The sequence below is a fragment of the Erpetoichthys calabaricus genome, chromosome 3 (assembly GCF_900747795.2).
Source record: "Erpetoichthys calabaricus chromosome 3, fErpCal1.3, whole genome shotgun sequence".
Lineage (NCBI taxonomy): Eukaryota > Metazoa > Chordata > Cladistia > Polypteriformes > Polypteridae > Erpetoichthys > Erpetoichthys calabaricus.
The window spans coordinates 236,325,232-236,339,114 of NC_041396.2; the positions used below are offsets into that span (position 1 = coordinate 236,325,232).

The 13,883-nt window shown below is 39.2% G+C and overlaps 1 protein-coding gene across 1 annotated transcript; it reads right to left on the reverse strand.

Moving 5' to 3' along the window:
* Positions 1–12,329: 12,329 nt before the first annotated feature.
* Positions 12,330–13,279, reverse strand: LOC114649444 (trace amine-associated receptor 13c-like). Its single transcript, XM_028798932.2, has one exon. It carries the CDS (start codon positions 13,269–13,271, stop codon positions 12,330–12,332), a length of 942 nt encoding a protein of 313 aa, XP_028654765.2. The 5' UTR covers positions 13,272–13,279.
* Between the last annotated feature and the right edge of the window lie 604 nt (positions 13,280–13,883).

The window sequence follows — 13,883 nt, forward strand, 5'->3', positions numbered from 1 at the left end:
TATGCAACAAAATATGGAGAAAGTCATTTTACAGTGTCAGCTAAGCAATATTTATAAACAGATCAAAACACATATAAATCCTACACCCCCAAGGGATCAATTATGTTTTGATCTCATCTGAAAAGAGTGCAGGGATGATGCAAATTCTGAAGCCAGTTATTTCAGTTTGGGGGCGGTCATGATCTTTTTAACTTTCAACTTTGAGAAAAAAAGGACAGTTTAATTCTTAAACTACAATAACTACACTTTAAACAAGGACTCTCAAAATAACAGAACAACCTGGAAAAAGATGATAAAACTTGAGAATTTGCTTTTTATTATTGGGTAGTATCTTTTTTTAAGTACTGCACAGAATGCAAGAACTCAACAGACATTTCACTGTCACTTAGTGCATTGTCTCTCAAAAGTGCAAGCAAAAAAACAATGAAATCCAAAGTTTATTTTTAATATTCAAAGGGGTGAAGCTCTAAACCATCACACAGGAAGAAAACAAATGAATAAATTGTTTGATCCTATAATACTTTGTGCAAAGTCTATCTATCTATCTATCTATCTATCTATCTATCTATCTATCTATCTATCTATCTATCTATCTATCTATCTATCTATCTATCTATCTATCTATCTATCTATCTATCTATCTATCTACAGTATCTATCTAAGTCATAAGTTTACACTTCCAGGCTTCAATTGCAATTGCACAGTATTGTTGCAGAAACATGAAGGGGGACCTACATTGGTGGATTGCTACTGAAAATGATAGCTATAACAGCAAGTTTGGTATCTGTGAAATTTCTGTATAAGATTAACTAAAAATCACTTCATATATACAGTAAATGTATTTTTATGCTGCAGTAAGCTAAAAATGGCCCTTGGCACTTTCTTACCTTTCTCTAATGGTCAATTCTGACTGGTGGACTAACACCCTTTGAGTAAGTGAAGCATGATAGACTGGTATGGGAAAAACAATATTAATGTTAGGCCACATCCTACTCTACTACAGAAGACTAAATGTCCAATACCCAATTGGAGCTGCCCTAATAATTAGCAATAAGATGGGGAAGCTGCCTTTTGAATGACAGCCATTTGGACCTAGACTTCTCAGGGCCCGACTTAACTGAAGACACACCTAGCTAACAGTGATTGTATATTATACAGCAACAGAGGATGTTGATGAAGAAGACAAGGCCAACTTCTTCAACGAAAAGCGGGCTAAAGCAGAAGAAGTAAAACTGCATGACATGCTGCTAATAATCTATGAGTCATTTATGAGTATCTATGTGAGTTTTGCCAAGAGAATAATCAGATTGTAGGTGGAATCTTGTTCCAACTTAAAAACATTCACAAAACAACATTACCTTGAATGGCCAAAAGTAGATTAATTACATAAACAAATCAAAGAAGCACTTAAAAATATGCTAAGGTGCTGAGAGGATGTGCTGATGTGCTGATGTCAGCTTTGCAAACGAGAGAGGCTGCTGAGAGTTACTGAGAGTTTTTGAGCTTTCTGTGGTGTTAGAGTTAATTAAAAAAATACATTTTGCTCCTTTAAACTTGGGTTTTGGTTGCCGCTAAGGAACCGTGCAGGAATTTTTAAAGCTTTTTTCTTTTAGAAGGGTTTTTTGCTTTTACGCGTACTTTCTCCTGCACAAGAGCAAAAGTTGCTGAGTATTTGGAGGTGTGCTTGGAAAAGTTACTTGTACATTGTGACAAGAAAGTCATAAAAAGGTTTGGGGCAGCACCTGTGTATTATCCCTGGCTGCAATTGGTTTTTTAGAAATAGATTGCACAGATGTGCACAAGTCAGAGTCCAATACAGAACTGTTCAACTGGTGGTAAGATGGTGGTTTTAAAGGCCCATACAGGATATAATGTCAAAGGGGCCCAAACCAGAAGGATCTTCCTCCATAAACTTGGACCAGGACGTGACATCATCAAAAGGGCAGGAACTGGGATAGTGCTCCTCCTTAGGTTTGGAACCGGAAGTGACTTCATCGCTCAGTTTAGATGGCCGGTCAGCTCTAGGAAGAGTCCTGGTGGTTTCGAACTTCTTCCACTTACAGATGATGGAGGCCACTGTGCTCATTGGGACCTTCAAAGCAGCAGAAATTTTTCTGTAACCCTTCCCAGATTTGTGCCTCGTGACAATCCTGTCACAGAGGTCTACAGACAATTCCTTTGACTTGGTTTGTGCTCTGTGTGGTGGATTGCCGGCTTTTGATTCCGGCTCTCACCCCCAGGCCGCCAGGAGGAGCTCTCCCAACAGCGTGAACGTCCCCCGAGTTCCAGCAGGGCCTCATGGACTATGTAGTTTTTATACGCAGCCCTGCTGGATACCTTGGGGGCCATCAGGCGTCGCTGTAAGGGGGCTCGTAGGCTCGTATGTGCCCTATAACCCGGGAGTACGTCATGGTCACGTGACGGGAAGAAACAACGTGCTCACGGGGTGAAGAAAAGGACTGTTTACCCTGACCCGGAAGGAATAAGGAACTGTGGACTGTTGGGCAGGAACCACTTCTGAGTCAGGGGGTATAAAGGACTCATGGGTAAGCCCAGACATTGAGCTGAGCTGGGAGGTAGGGTGGCAAGTGTCTGGGTGAGGAGGAGAGAGTGATTATTGTATTTTGTTTATGAGTAGTGTGGAGTGGAGGGTGCTTTGTGCATGTTATTGTTATATAATAAAGAAGTCTTGGACTTTTATCCAGTGTCTGGAGTGGTACCTGAGGGTCCGAGAGGTGGACAAAGGGAATATCTGCTACATCTGACATGAACTGTCAACTGTGGGACCTTATATAGACAGGTGTGTGCCTTTCCAAATCATGTCCAATCAACTGAATTTACCACAGGTGGACTCCAATTAAGCTGCAGAAACATCTCAAGGATGATCAGGGGAAGCAGGATGCACTTGAGCTCAATTTTGAGCTTCATGACAAAGGCTGTGAATACTTATGTACATGTGCTTTCTCAATTTTTTTATTTTTAATAAATTTGCAAAAACCTCAAGTAAACTTTTTTCACGTTGTTATTATGGGGCGTTGTGTGTAGAATTCGGAAATGTGGAAAAAGTGATGCGCTGTGAATACTTTCCGGATGCACTGTATAGTCAGAGTTGTGCAGCTCAACACCATCACATAAGAAAAAAGTAAAAGAATAAATCATTTTGATCCTCTAATTCCTTGTATAAAGTCACTTACTCCATATGCAGGAGAGTATGATGCCTGTAGCAATAAGTGCAAGAAAGAATAACATGACTTCTTCATCCACTTAAAAAATCTGAACAAAGTAGATACTCCTTATTGTCATGTTTAGGCAAAACATTGTATATTTCTGGTCATTTATATTTATTAGGTAATGATTAGTGAGTGGCAAAACAACTCATGCAAAAAATTAACTCATAATGAATCTCTGTGTTTTCCTTTGAAAAAAAAATCTGTAAAATAAATTACATTTTCTTCTCTGTGAAATGCATGCCATTTAACAAGAAGAAAGGCATTTATTTCCTGCTGGGCATCATTTATATGCATTAATGTGTTTGCCAGTCATTTAGTATTTAAATAGAAAACTCTAGTGTGAAAAAAATCACTGTAATTATTTCATGTCAGGTTTGAAGGTTTCATTTTTCTCTTAGGCAATAAATAAATAAATAAATAAAGGGGCAATAGGCACACTTTGCTGAGACAAAGTGAAAAGGCAACTTTCCTGATTAATTCTGTTACAGGTTATTGTGTTGGCTGCCTACATAAATATGTACCTGTCTGCAAAAGAGTTACCTGCTTTTAAAATCAAATTACTTTGATTGGTATCTCATCTACATATAATACTGTGATACAGGAATGCCTGCTTCTTTTGAAAATTAACGTGTTCCAGGAACATTGGTTTTTAATCAGCATACAGTGGTACAGTATATGTACTTCTTGATAGCTGACAACAATGCTCTTTTTTAACCAATGAAAATGTGTTTACACTATTGATAACATTGGGAAATAGAACGTACCATTGTTTAATTGATCGTTGTGTTGATCTAAGTAGTGGGTGATGTTTGGATGGTGTGATGAGAGACAGCACGAGCAGAAGGGATGGAGTGTGTCCAAAGGATGGTGTCAGAGGACAGACAGTGTAGTAGGGAGACTGTCCACCGAGAAAAAATGAATTATTTTTTTGTCACTAGGACTGAGCGCAGGGCCTTGCAGGCAGATGATGGTATGTGCCTGACAGGACGCAAGGCACACAGACAGTGACACCTATCTCAAGGGAGAAAGAGAAAGTTTCACCAGAGAGGTGCTGGGTTCAATGAGAAAGAACCAAGTGAAGCCGGTGGACAAAAAGCAAGACTTCTGTTGGAAAAACAGCATTCAGCAAACAGAGTGTTTCAGTGGGATAGTTGGAAGATGAATTGTCCTGGTAACACAGCACCTATGTTCTCTGCTGTGATGTGAATGAAAATGGCAAAGAGAACTAATTTTACTAGTATGAAAGGGTGAAATGATGACCAAAAAAAAAAAAAAAATCACTGTTTGTTGTCAACAAGCTGAAAAAAAATAAAGATACATACACTCATTCATATTGCAGCATTTTATGTTCAGTAAAGCCTGTTGCTGCAAATGTAAATATTTCGGTTTATTTAAGAAACTGCTTTTTGTCTCCTCCATAGTTTGCTAATCACACACTTCTTCATCAAGTTTTCTAGCCAGCCTTGCCAAAGTCCTTATCTCTAAACTGATTTGCCAAGACACGGAAAACTACCAATGTCCTTTGAAAGTTTTGCATTTCTCATCTTTGTTCTTAATCCCATTTTAATTCATTTTTCTTGCACATTCAGCCTTAACTCAGAAAGAAATAACACACTCAAGATCCCTTTATGTTGAGATTCTCCTTCTCACTCCAGTTCTCCCCCTCATTACCTTTTTTTGTACTTTTCCCTTATGCCTTCACCAACCAACTAAAATTAGGGAACTGAAACCTATGTTTTAATATCCAGTTCTCAGTATTTATTCTGCCTCAGGCTATCATCCAAAGCCTAAATACTGTACGTATCATCTTAGGGAATTTTATCTTCAACAATGTTCTTAATGTTCTACTGAAAATAAGTTCCTTATTGAGGATGCAGAACTAAATATGTTTAATGCCATAGTGAGTTCAAAGGATTTCTGTCTGTATACTTGTAATACTTATCTGTACAATAAGAATTTTAGTAGAATCAATGAAAGGATCACATACAGTAACATAGCAATCAATACCATGAAAATAGAATTATAGAATTACTTCATCGCTCAGTTTAGATGGCCGGTCAGCTCTAGGAAGAGTCCTGGTGGTTTCGAACTTCTTCCACTTACAGATGATGGAGGCCACTGTGCTCATTGGGACCTTCAAAGCAGCAGAAAGTTTTCTGTAACCTTCCCCAGATTTGTGCCTCGTGACAATCCTGTCACAGAGGTCTACAGACAATTCCTTGCAATACCAGCAGCCTTCTATGATTCTAGTTACTGTAAAGACCAACAAAATGCCAAACAAAAATCAGCAATGAAGTGAAAGTTCATGTGTGTGCAGCTTCCTAAAATGAGAGTCAAAAATCACCACCAAGAAGTTTCTTAAGACACTGAGAATCACAGAAGCTGTTTCTGTCTGTCAAGGTGTTTTGACAGAAGGTAATAATAATTTTAGATAATGTCCAAATTAATAGAGCATTAGAACAATCTAGACGAGAACAGTCCATTCTGCCCAACAAAGCTTGCCAGTCCTACCCACTTAATTCTTCTAAAATAAAATAGTTTTAAAATTCCTAAAGCCCTACTGTGTACCACACTGCTTTGTAGCTTATTTCATGTGTCTGTGGTGAACAGACCATAATAATCTAAAATATTAATATCCAGTAATTTTCAAAATGTACTAGTTTCTCTTAATGTAAACCAAGCATGTAGCTCATATACAGTAGCAGTTTCAGGCATGCAATATTTAAAGGAGTAGTTCTATTCGTACCATATGGTCTGTTATGCTTTAATCTAGACATATGAAGGAAAGATTATAGCATAAAAATATCTGGATGTTGCAAGCTATTACTACTACTGTTTAAGAATAAGAACAACAGCTTCAAATACTCTTTTGTGAAATAAAAACATTTTGTTAGACTATAATAGAAAAAACATTCAGTGAAGACTCAGTGGTCATAATATGTAATAAAGTGAAAAATTAATGTCAACCCACAAAAACTGAAAACATTCATTTTTTTTTAGCAGGATTTGATTTAATATTACTTGGAATGTAAAAAATTGGCATGCCTTTCACATCCTGGTCCAAAAGCAAAAATTGACACAATTTCAAATATTTTTTGTTGTATTTGGAGGTGCAAAACCTTGTGCATAATCAAATGAGAAAAAAGAAAATTATTTTAATCCCCTAATCTATTTTCCAAACTCTTGACTTATTCTGGCAGCAATTATATAAGAACTCATGTACTCACACTATTATAATATATCCATCCATCCATCCATCCATCCATTGTCTCCCGCTTATCTGAGGTCGGGTCGCGGGGGCAGCAGCTTGAGCAGAGATGCCCAGACTTCCCTCTCCCCGGCCACTTCTTCTAGCTCTTCCGGGAGAATCCCAAGGCGTTCCCAGGCCAGTCGAGAGACATAGTCCCTCCAGCGTGTCCAGGATCTCGCTACCAACCCTGAGAGGGCACTCCACCCTTTTCTGGCTGAGGACCATGGTCTCGGATTTGGAGGTGCTGATTCTCATCCCAGCCGCTTCACACTCGAACAGCAGTTCGGAGTACCCACCCTTTTTGGAGTCCCTGGAGGGTGTGCTAGAGGGCATACCTTCTGGGAACTCCCTCGTTCTGCTGGGAGACTTCAATGCTCACGTGGGCAATGACAGTGAGACCTGGAAGGGCGTGATTGGGAGGAATGGCCCCCCCCAATCTGAACCCGAGCGGTGTTTTGTTATTGGACTTCTGTGCTCGTCACGGATTGTCCATAACGAACACCATGTTCAAGCATAGGGGTGTTCATATGTGCACTTGGCACCAGGACACCCTAGGCCTCAGTTCGATGATCGACTTTGTGGTCGTGTCGTCGGACTTGCGGCCATATGTCTTGGACACTCGGGTGAAGAGAGGGGCGGAGCTGTCAACTGATCACCACCTGGTGGTGAGTTGGCTTCGATGGTGGGGGAGGATGCCGGTCAGGCGTGGTAGGCCCAAACGTGTTGTGAGGGTCTGCTGGGAACGTCTGGCAGAGCCCCTTGTCAAAAGTAGCTTCAACTCCCACCTCCGGCAGAACTTCGACCACATCCCGAGGGAGGTGGGGGACATTGAGTCCGAATGGGCCATGTTCCGTGCCTCTATTGTTGAGGCAGCTGACCGGAGCTGTGGCCGTAAGGTGGTCGGTGCCTGTCGTGGTGGCAATCCCCGAACCCGTTGGTGGACTCCGGCGGTGAAGGATGCCGTCAAGCTGAAGAAGGAGTCCTACAGGACCCTTTTGTCCTGTGGGACCCTGGAGGCAGCTGATAGGTACCGGCAGGCCAAGCGGAATGCGGCTTTGGTGGTTGCTGAGTCAAAAACTCGGGCGTGGGAGGAGTTTGGGGAGGCCATGGAGAACGACTTTCGGACGGCTTCGAGGAGATTCTGGTCCACCATCCGGCGTGTCAGGAAGGGGAAGCAGTGCAGTGTCAACACTGTAAATGGTGGGGATGGTGCGTTGCTGACTTCGACTCGGGACGTTGTGGGTAGGTGGGGGGAGTACTTCAAAGACCTCCTCAATCCCATTAACATGCCTTCCAATGAGGAAGCAGAGCCTGGGGACTCAGAGGTGGGCTCCCCCATCTCTGGGACTGAGGTCACTGAGGTGGTCAAAAAACTCCTTGGTGGCAGGGCCCCGGGGGTGGATGAGATACGCCCGGAGTTCCTCAAGGCTCTGGATGTTGTAGGACTGTCTTGGCTGACACGCCTCTGCAACATCGCATGGACATCAGGGACAGTGCCTCTGGATTGGCAGACCGGGGTGGTGGTCCCCCTCTTTAAGAAGGGGGATCGGAGGGTGTGTTCCAACTACAGAGGGATCACACTCCTCAGCCTCCCTGGAAAAGTCTATTCAGGGGTCCTGGAGAGGAGGGTCCATCGGATAGTCGAGCCTCGGATTCAGGAGGAACAGTGTGGTTTTCGTCCTGGTCGCAGAACAGTGGACCAGCTCTATACCCTTAGCAGGGTCCTGGAGGGTGCATGGGAGTTTGCCCAACCAGTCTACATGTGTTTTGTGGACTTGGAAAAGGCATTCGACCGTGTCCCTCGGGGAATCCTGTGGGGGGTACTCCGAGAGTATGGGGTACCGGCCCCCCTGATAAGGGCTGTTTGGTCCCTGTACGATCGGTGCCAGAGCTTGGTCCGCATTGCCGGCAGTAAGTCAAACCCGTTTCCAGTGAGAGTTGGACTCCGCCAGGGCTGCCCTTTGTCACCGATTCTGTTCATAACTTTTATGGACAGAATTTCTAGGCGCAGCCAGGGCGTTGAGGGGGTCCGGTTTGGTGGGCTCAGGATTGGGTCACTGCTTTTTGCAGATGATGTTGTCCTGTTTGCTTCATCAGGCCGTGATCTCCAGCTCTCTCTGGATCGGTTCGCACTAATATAATATAATATAATATAATATAATATAATATAATATAATATAATATAATATAATATAATATAATATAATATATTTTCCATACATGTTCAAACCCATTACATCTCTTCCCTTTAAGGTTGCTAGAGTCAAAGCTTGTACTAACATCTTCTAGCACAAGGCAGGAATGGAAACTAAATATGATACCAGTTTATTGCTGAATAAAAAATAATAATCTTCATCTTTATTATTAAAAGTAGTTGAAGATTTTTGTATTATCATGCTTGAATTAATAATACTAGGATTACAAACGATAGGATAGAATTGCAAAGTGGTATAATAATTAGTTCTTAGTTCAAATCCTGTGCCTGTATGTTTATTACTTGGATGTTCTTCCAGGTACTCCTTTTTTTCTCCCACATCTTGAAAGATGTGTATATTATAAGATTTCAAACTGGCCTTGTGTTTGTACTTACTTTTGCATTTGTTTGCCCTATAAAGGACTGCCATCTGAATTAACCTGAATTAGGCATGATTGAAAATTTGGTTATTATTAATAGATTAATTATCTATATTCTTCATGCATTAATGAGTAAATCACATGTGTGAGCTCAATTTGCCAGAGTATTGGATTATCACAAAGAGCTCTTCGTTTCTTACTTTTTGTTATCTCACAACAGCATAAAGTACAAGCATAAACTTATCTTACATACAGTAAGTGTGCATTATTTATTTCTCTCGTGTTACTTATTCATTATTAATTGCTATGTAATTTTAATTTGCTTTTCTTTGTAACTATTTCTTTGACATCTTGTGAAGCACTTTGAGCTACATCTAGTGCATGATTCATATACTGCGAAAATAAATGTTGTTTTTGTTACTTGAATGTAACCAAGATTAAGATATTGGTGAGAAGCAGCGACATCTGGGAGAGGCTCTGAGTAGAAACACTGACCCTCTGCACTGAAAGATGCCAATTGAGGCGGTTTGGGCATCTGATATGGATGCCTCCTGGACGCCTGTGTAGGTTTTACAGACACGACCTGTTGGGAGGAGACCCCAGGGGAAGACTCAGGGCAAGCTGGGAGGATTATATCTCCCAGATGGCCTTAGGACACCCTGGGATCCCACAGTATAATTTGGCAAGTGTGCTTGGTGAAAAGGATGTTTTGGCTTCATTCCTAAGACTGTTGCCCCAATGACTCGGCTTTGGATAAGCAGGGGAAAATGAATGAATGTTACTGATCCATTTCTATTCTGTTTCTCCTCTTGGCATCCCTGCTATCCTACTTTAGCAGGCCACAATGTATCCTACATTACCAGTCTTTACCATGTTACTCATTACTTTGGCTCCTATAGTGACTGAGAAAATTGGCATTCAGCAGTCACTTCAATTTGTAAATTTTTGATTTTCAGCATATGTGTAGGAAAATGTAGAAGTCTAGGTTGTGAAGTGGAATGCACAGTCATTCCGCTAAGCCTTTGGTTATCAAACCTGTGACTTTACTTGTAAATGACCACAGGACTTTCAAGATGTATTTTCTGCTGATATGCTATTTTGTGGAATTTTAGTTTTTTCCACCATTGTCAGTGGCCATATCTCAATAATTTCATTAATGGATTTTTATATTTGTATGCTTTTGGTTACCTTAAACCACTTTGATTCATACCTGTTTTATGATTTGTTCACTTTAGTTAAGTGAAGCGAACTATACAATTTGAACAGTCTTTGTAATGAATAATGAAAACAAAGTAACTACTATATGTGTTGGGACCAGTTGTATTAATAAGTGTGTTATATCAGTAGAAGTACCCAAGAACTATTAATTCTGACCATCACAGGTGAAAGAATGCAAGAAAAAGTGGAAATTATAAGGTTGTGACCTCACAAAGCATATGGACATGGTCATGGGAGGAGGGTAGACCGATCCAAATTATCCTCTCTAATTTTGAAAATACTTTAACTAGAGTCTATTACTGCAGAGGTCAACAAATAAATGCCTATGAATTTAATCACATGTGTTTAAACTGAGGAAAGTAAATTATACACAGCAAATCTGTACACATACTGGGCAAACTAAACACAGAAACTTCCCACCTAGGGAGTTAAAGCAGGGGCCATGAATCTGCAAAATGAGGTGTGGTGCTCTTGTACAACAAGAGTTTTCATCAGAAATGTGAAAAATTAAATCAAGGAATCGGAGTGAGTGCAGGCATTGTCAATTCACAAAGTCCTTCTTGGGCATGTCCTCTGAAAAGTGGTGTTCATTCAGAATCATTCTGTGCCTTTTTTAACCACCTCATCTTTTCTGTTTGAAACACATCATTTCTGCTGGATTTGGTTTAAATACACATCTGTATTTAGCTGTATATCTCATTTAAATTCCCTGCATTCATAATGTCCACCTCATGTTCTTTTCATCATCATTTTGTGTTTTGGCTTCATTGACTCTGTCTCAGCCACATACCCCATTAAATTCCAGACCCAGTTTGCGTAAAGTTTCACTTTACATGCCAAAAAGAATCTTTTAAAAGTCAGTTTCGGGACCATTCTCAGCAAATCTTTTTATGCACACCTTACCATTAAATAATATATTCAAATTTGACATATGTGCTAAAAAGATTAAAGAAACACACACACTCCTGGATAACATCAATTTTTCTAATAAAATCTTTTCTGTAAACTGAATGCAAGGAACGCAGATGAGTACATAAGATAATGTTTGATGAGAGATTTGTTGAAATCAAAAACAGCATTTGTCTATCTCATTAACCTTTCCTTTCTGGTTAATTTTATTCATTTGCATATGCAACAGTTGAGATTTTGTTATATATTTCATACCAGTTTTTTTTTTTTTCATTTGATCAATTTTAAAATGTTCTTAAATAATTTAAAAATATTTGTAAACTTATGAAAAATGTCTTAAGATATAATTATAAAAAGTCTGCAAAAGTAAATAAAAAAATAAATAATTTTATAAAGGTAAATATAACACTATAATAATAATAATAAGAAGAAGAACAAGAGGAATTTATTGATGAGATTAAAGCCATATCTTCACATCAGACAACAACACTAAAGCAACTCCTAGTAAACTGGCAATCTCATATAACCACAGCTCAGGCATGGCCACATTGTGTGCTCATTGAGGATTTAGTATAACAGTCATTGTCTAACCTGCCTAGTCCTAAAACAGGGTCTCGAAGGTCTGCTGGAGCCTTTCCCAGCTAGTCTCAGCCAGTCCTTCACATGGTAAACACACATATACTCTCAAACACCCCAACCACATATTAGGGACAATTTAGGATCAACAATTCACTTATCCTGCATGTCCTTGGACAGTGGGAGGAAACCAAAGCACCCAGAGGAAAACCACACAGACATGACCAGAACATGCAAATTCCACGCAGGTAGGACCCGGGACAAAACCCCAGTCTCCTTACTGCCTCTAATCCTCAGCAAAGATGTAAAACGTTCCTTTCTTTTCTTAACCTCTGACTATGAAGCACTTTACATGTGTACTGCACCTACAATGAACCAATTATTTTAAAAAACTTTATTTGATTTAATAAAAAGAATGTTACAATAAATACAAAACATTGGTAAATTCAAATTTTAAAAAATTGTCAATTTAACACACAGTATTTTTCGTGCCTTACATCAGAGACCTTTTCTTAAAAACAAAATTTTTCATTTCAATATTTTCTTAAAAAAAAGATAAACACAACTATGGTTTAGTGGTTCACAGAGAATAAATTCATTATTGAGGATTCAGGGCTACATATTTTTAATGACATAATGAGTTTAGCAGATTTCTGAAACCAAGGATAAAACAAGGCGTATATAATTGGGTTCATGCCAGAGTTTAAATATGCTAGCCATATAAAACTATTAATAATTGCATCAGATACAACCACATCAGTATATGCATTAATAATTGCACACAAATAGAAAGGCACCCAAAAGAGAAGAAACACAGATATTACAATTCCTAATGTTTTGGCAGCTTTTCTTTCAGATTTTTTAGGTATTTTGTTTTGGTCTGCATCTTTTACAAATATATGCTGATTTGCCAAGTTCATTACTTTTGAATGTCTCCTCGCAACCATGAAAACTTTTGCATACAGACATACAATTACAGTACAAGGAAGAATAAAACTTACAATAAGGTCCACTATTCCCCAGGCATCAGTATACAACCCTACACACTCACCAAGACAAGCAGAACCATCATCACGGCTCAAATAATGTCCCTTGAAAAATAAAATTGCCCATGCATATAATATTGATGATATCCAACTAGTTGTAATGCTTAGCTGTACAAGAGGAATTGTAATCTTAGTACCATAAAGCAAAGGATCACACACAGCAACATAGCGATCAATAGCAATAAACACCATATTGCTGACAGAAACTGAGGTCAGCAGAAAGCCAAATAAAGCATGAAAATAACAAAAAGTGTCCCCAAAATACCAGCAACCTTCAATGATCTGAATTGTTTTTAGGGGCATCAAAAAAATGCCAACCAAAAAATCTGCAGCTGCAAGTGAAAGTACAATGAGGTTGCTTGGTGTGTGAAGCTGCCTAAAATGAGAGACAGAAATGACCACCAGTATGTTTCCTAAGATGGTTAGCATCACAGAAGCTGCTGAGCAGACATACAACATCACATACATCTCTTTTGTTCTTGTCTCCCTCAGGCAAGAGATGTTTTCAAGAGGGTAGCAGTACTGTTGAGCAGACTTCAAATTATTAATATCCATCATTTTGCAATGTTTTGCTTCTGTCATTAAATGTTTACAGCAGTGTCAGCTAAGCAATATTTATAAAGAGATCAAAACACATACAAATACCACACTCCTCAGGGATCAATTATGTTTTGAAATTATCTGAAAGCACACGGGGATGATGCAAATTTTGAATAGAGTTGTTTAGGAAGAATTGTTGTGGGGAATTGGGGGAGTTAACAGGAAGGAAAAGAAATCATTTCTTAATTTGACTACAATTAAAAGAATATTTAAACAAAAACTCTCCAATCAAAATAACAGACTGAATAAGAATGATACTCTACTGGAAAAAATTATAAACTTTATTTTTTGCTTTTTATTATTGAGCATAGGCTGTTTCATTGAATGCTGCATAGAATCTCAAAACTCAACAAAACATTTCACTGTTATTTGCTGTTTGTCTCTCAACATTGCAAACCAAAAAATGTATTGAATCCAATTTTTTTATACTGCATATATTTAAAAGTGTGAAGCTCAAAACCATCACAAGAGTAAAGTAAA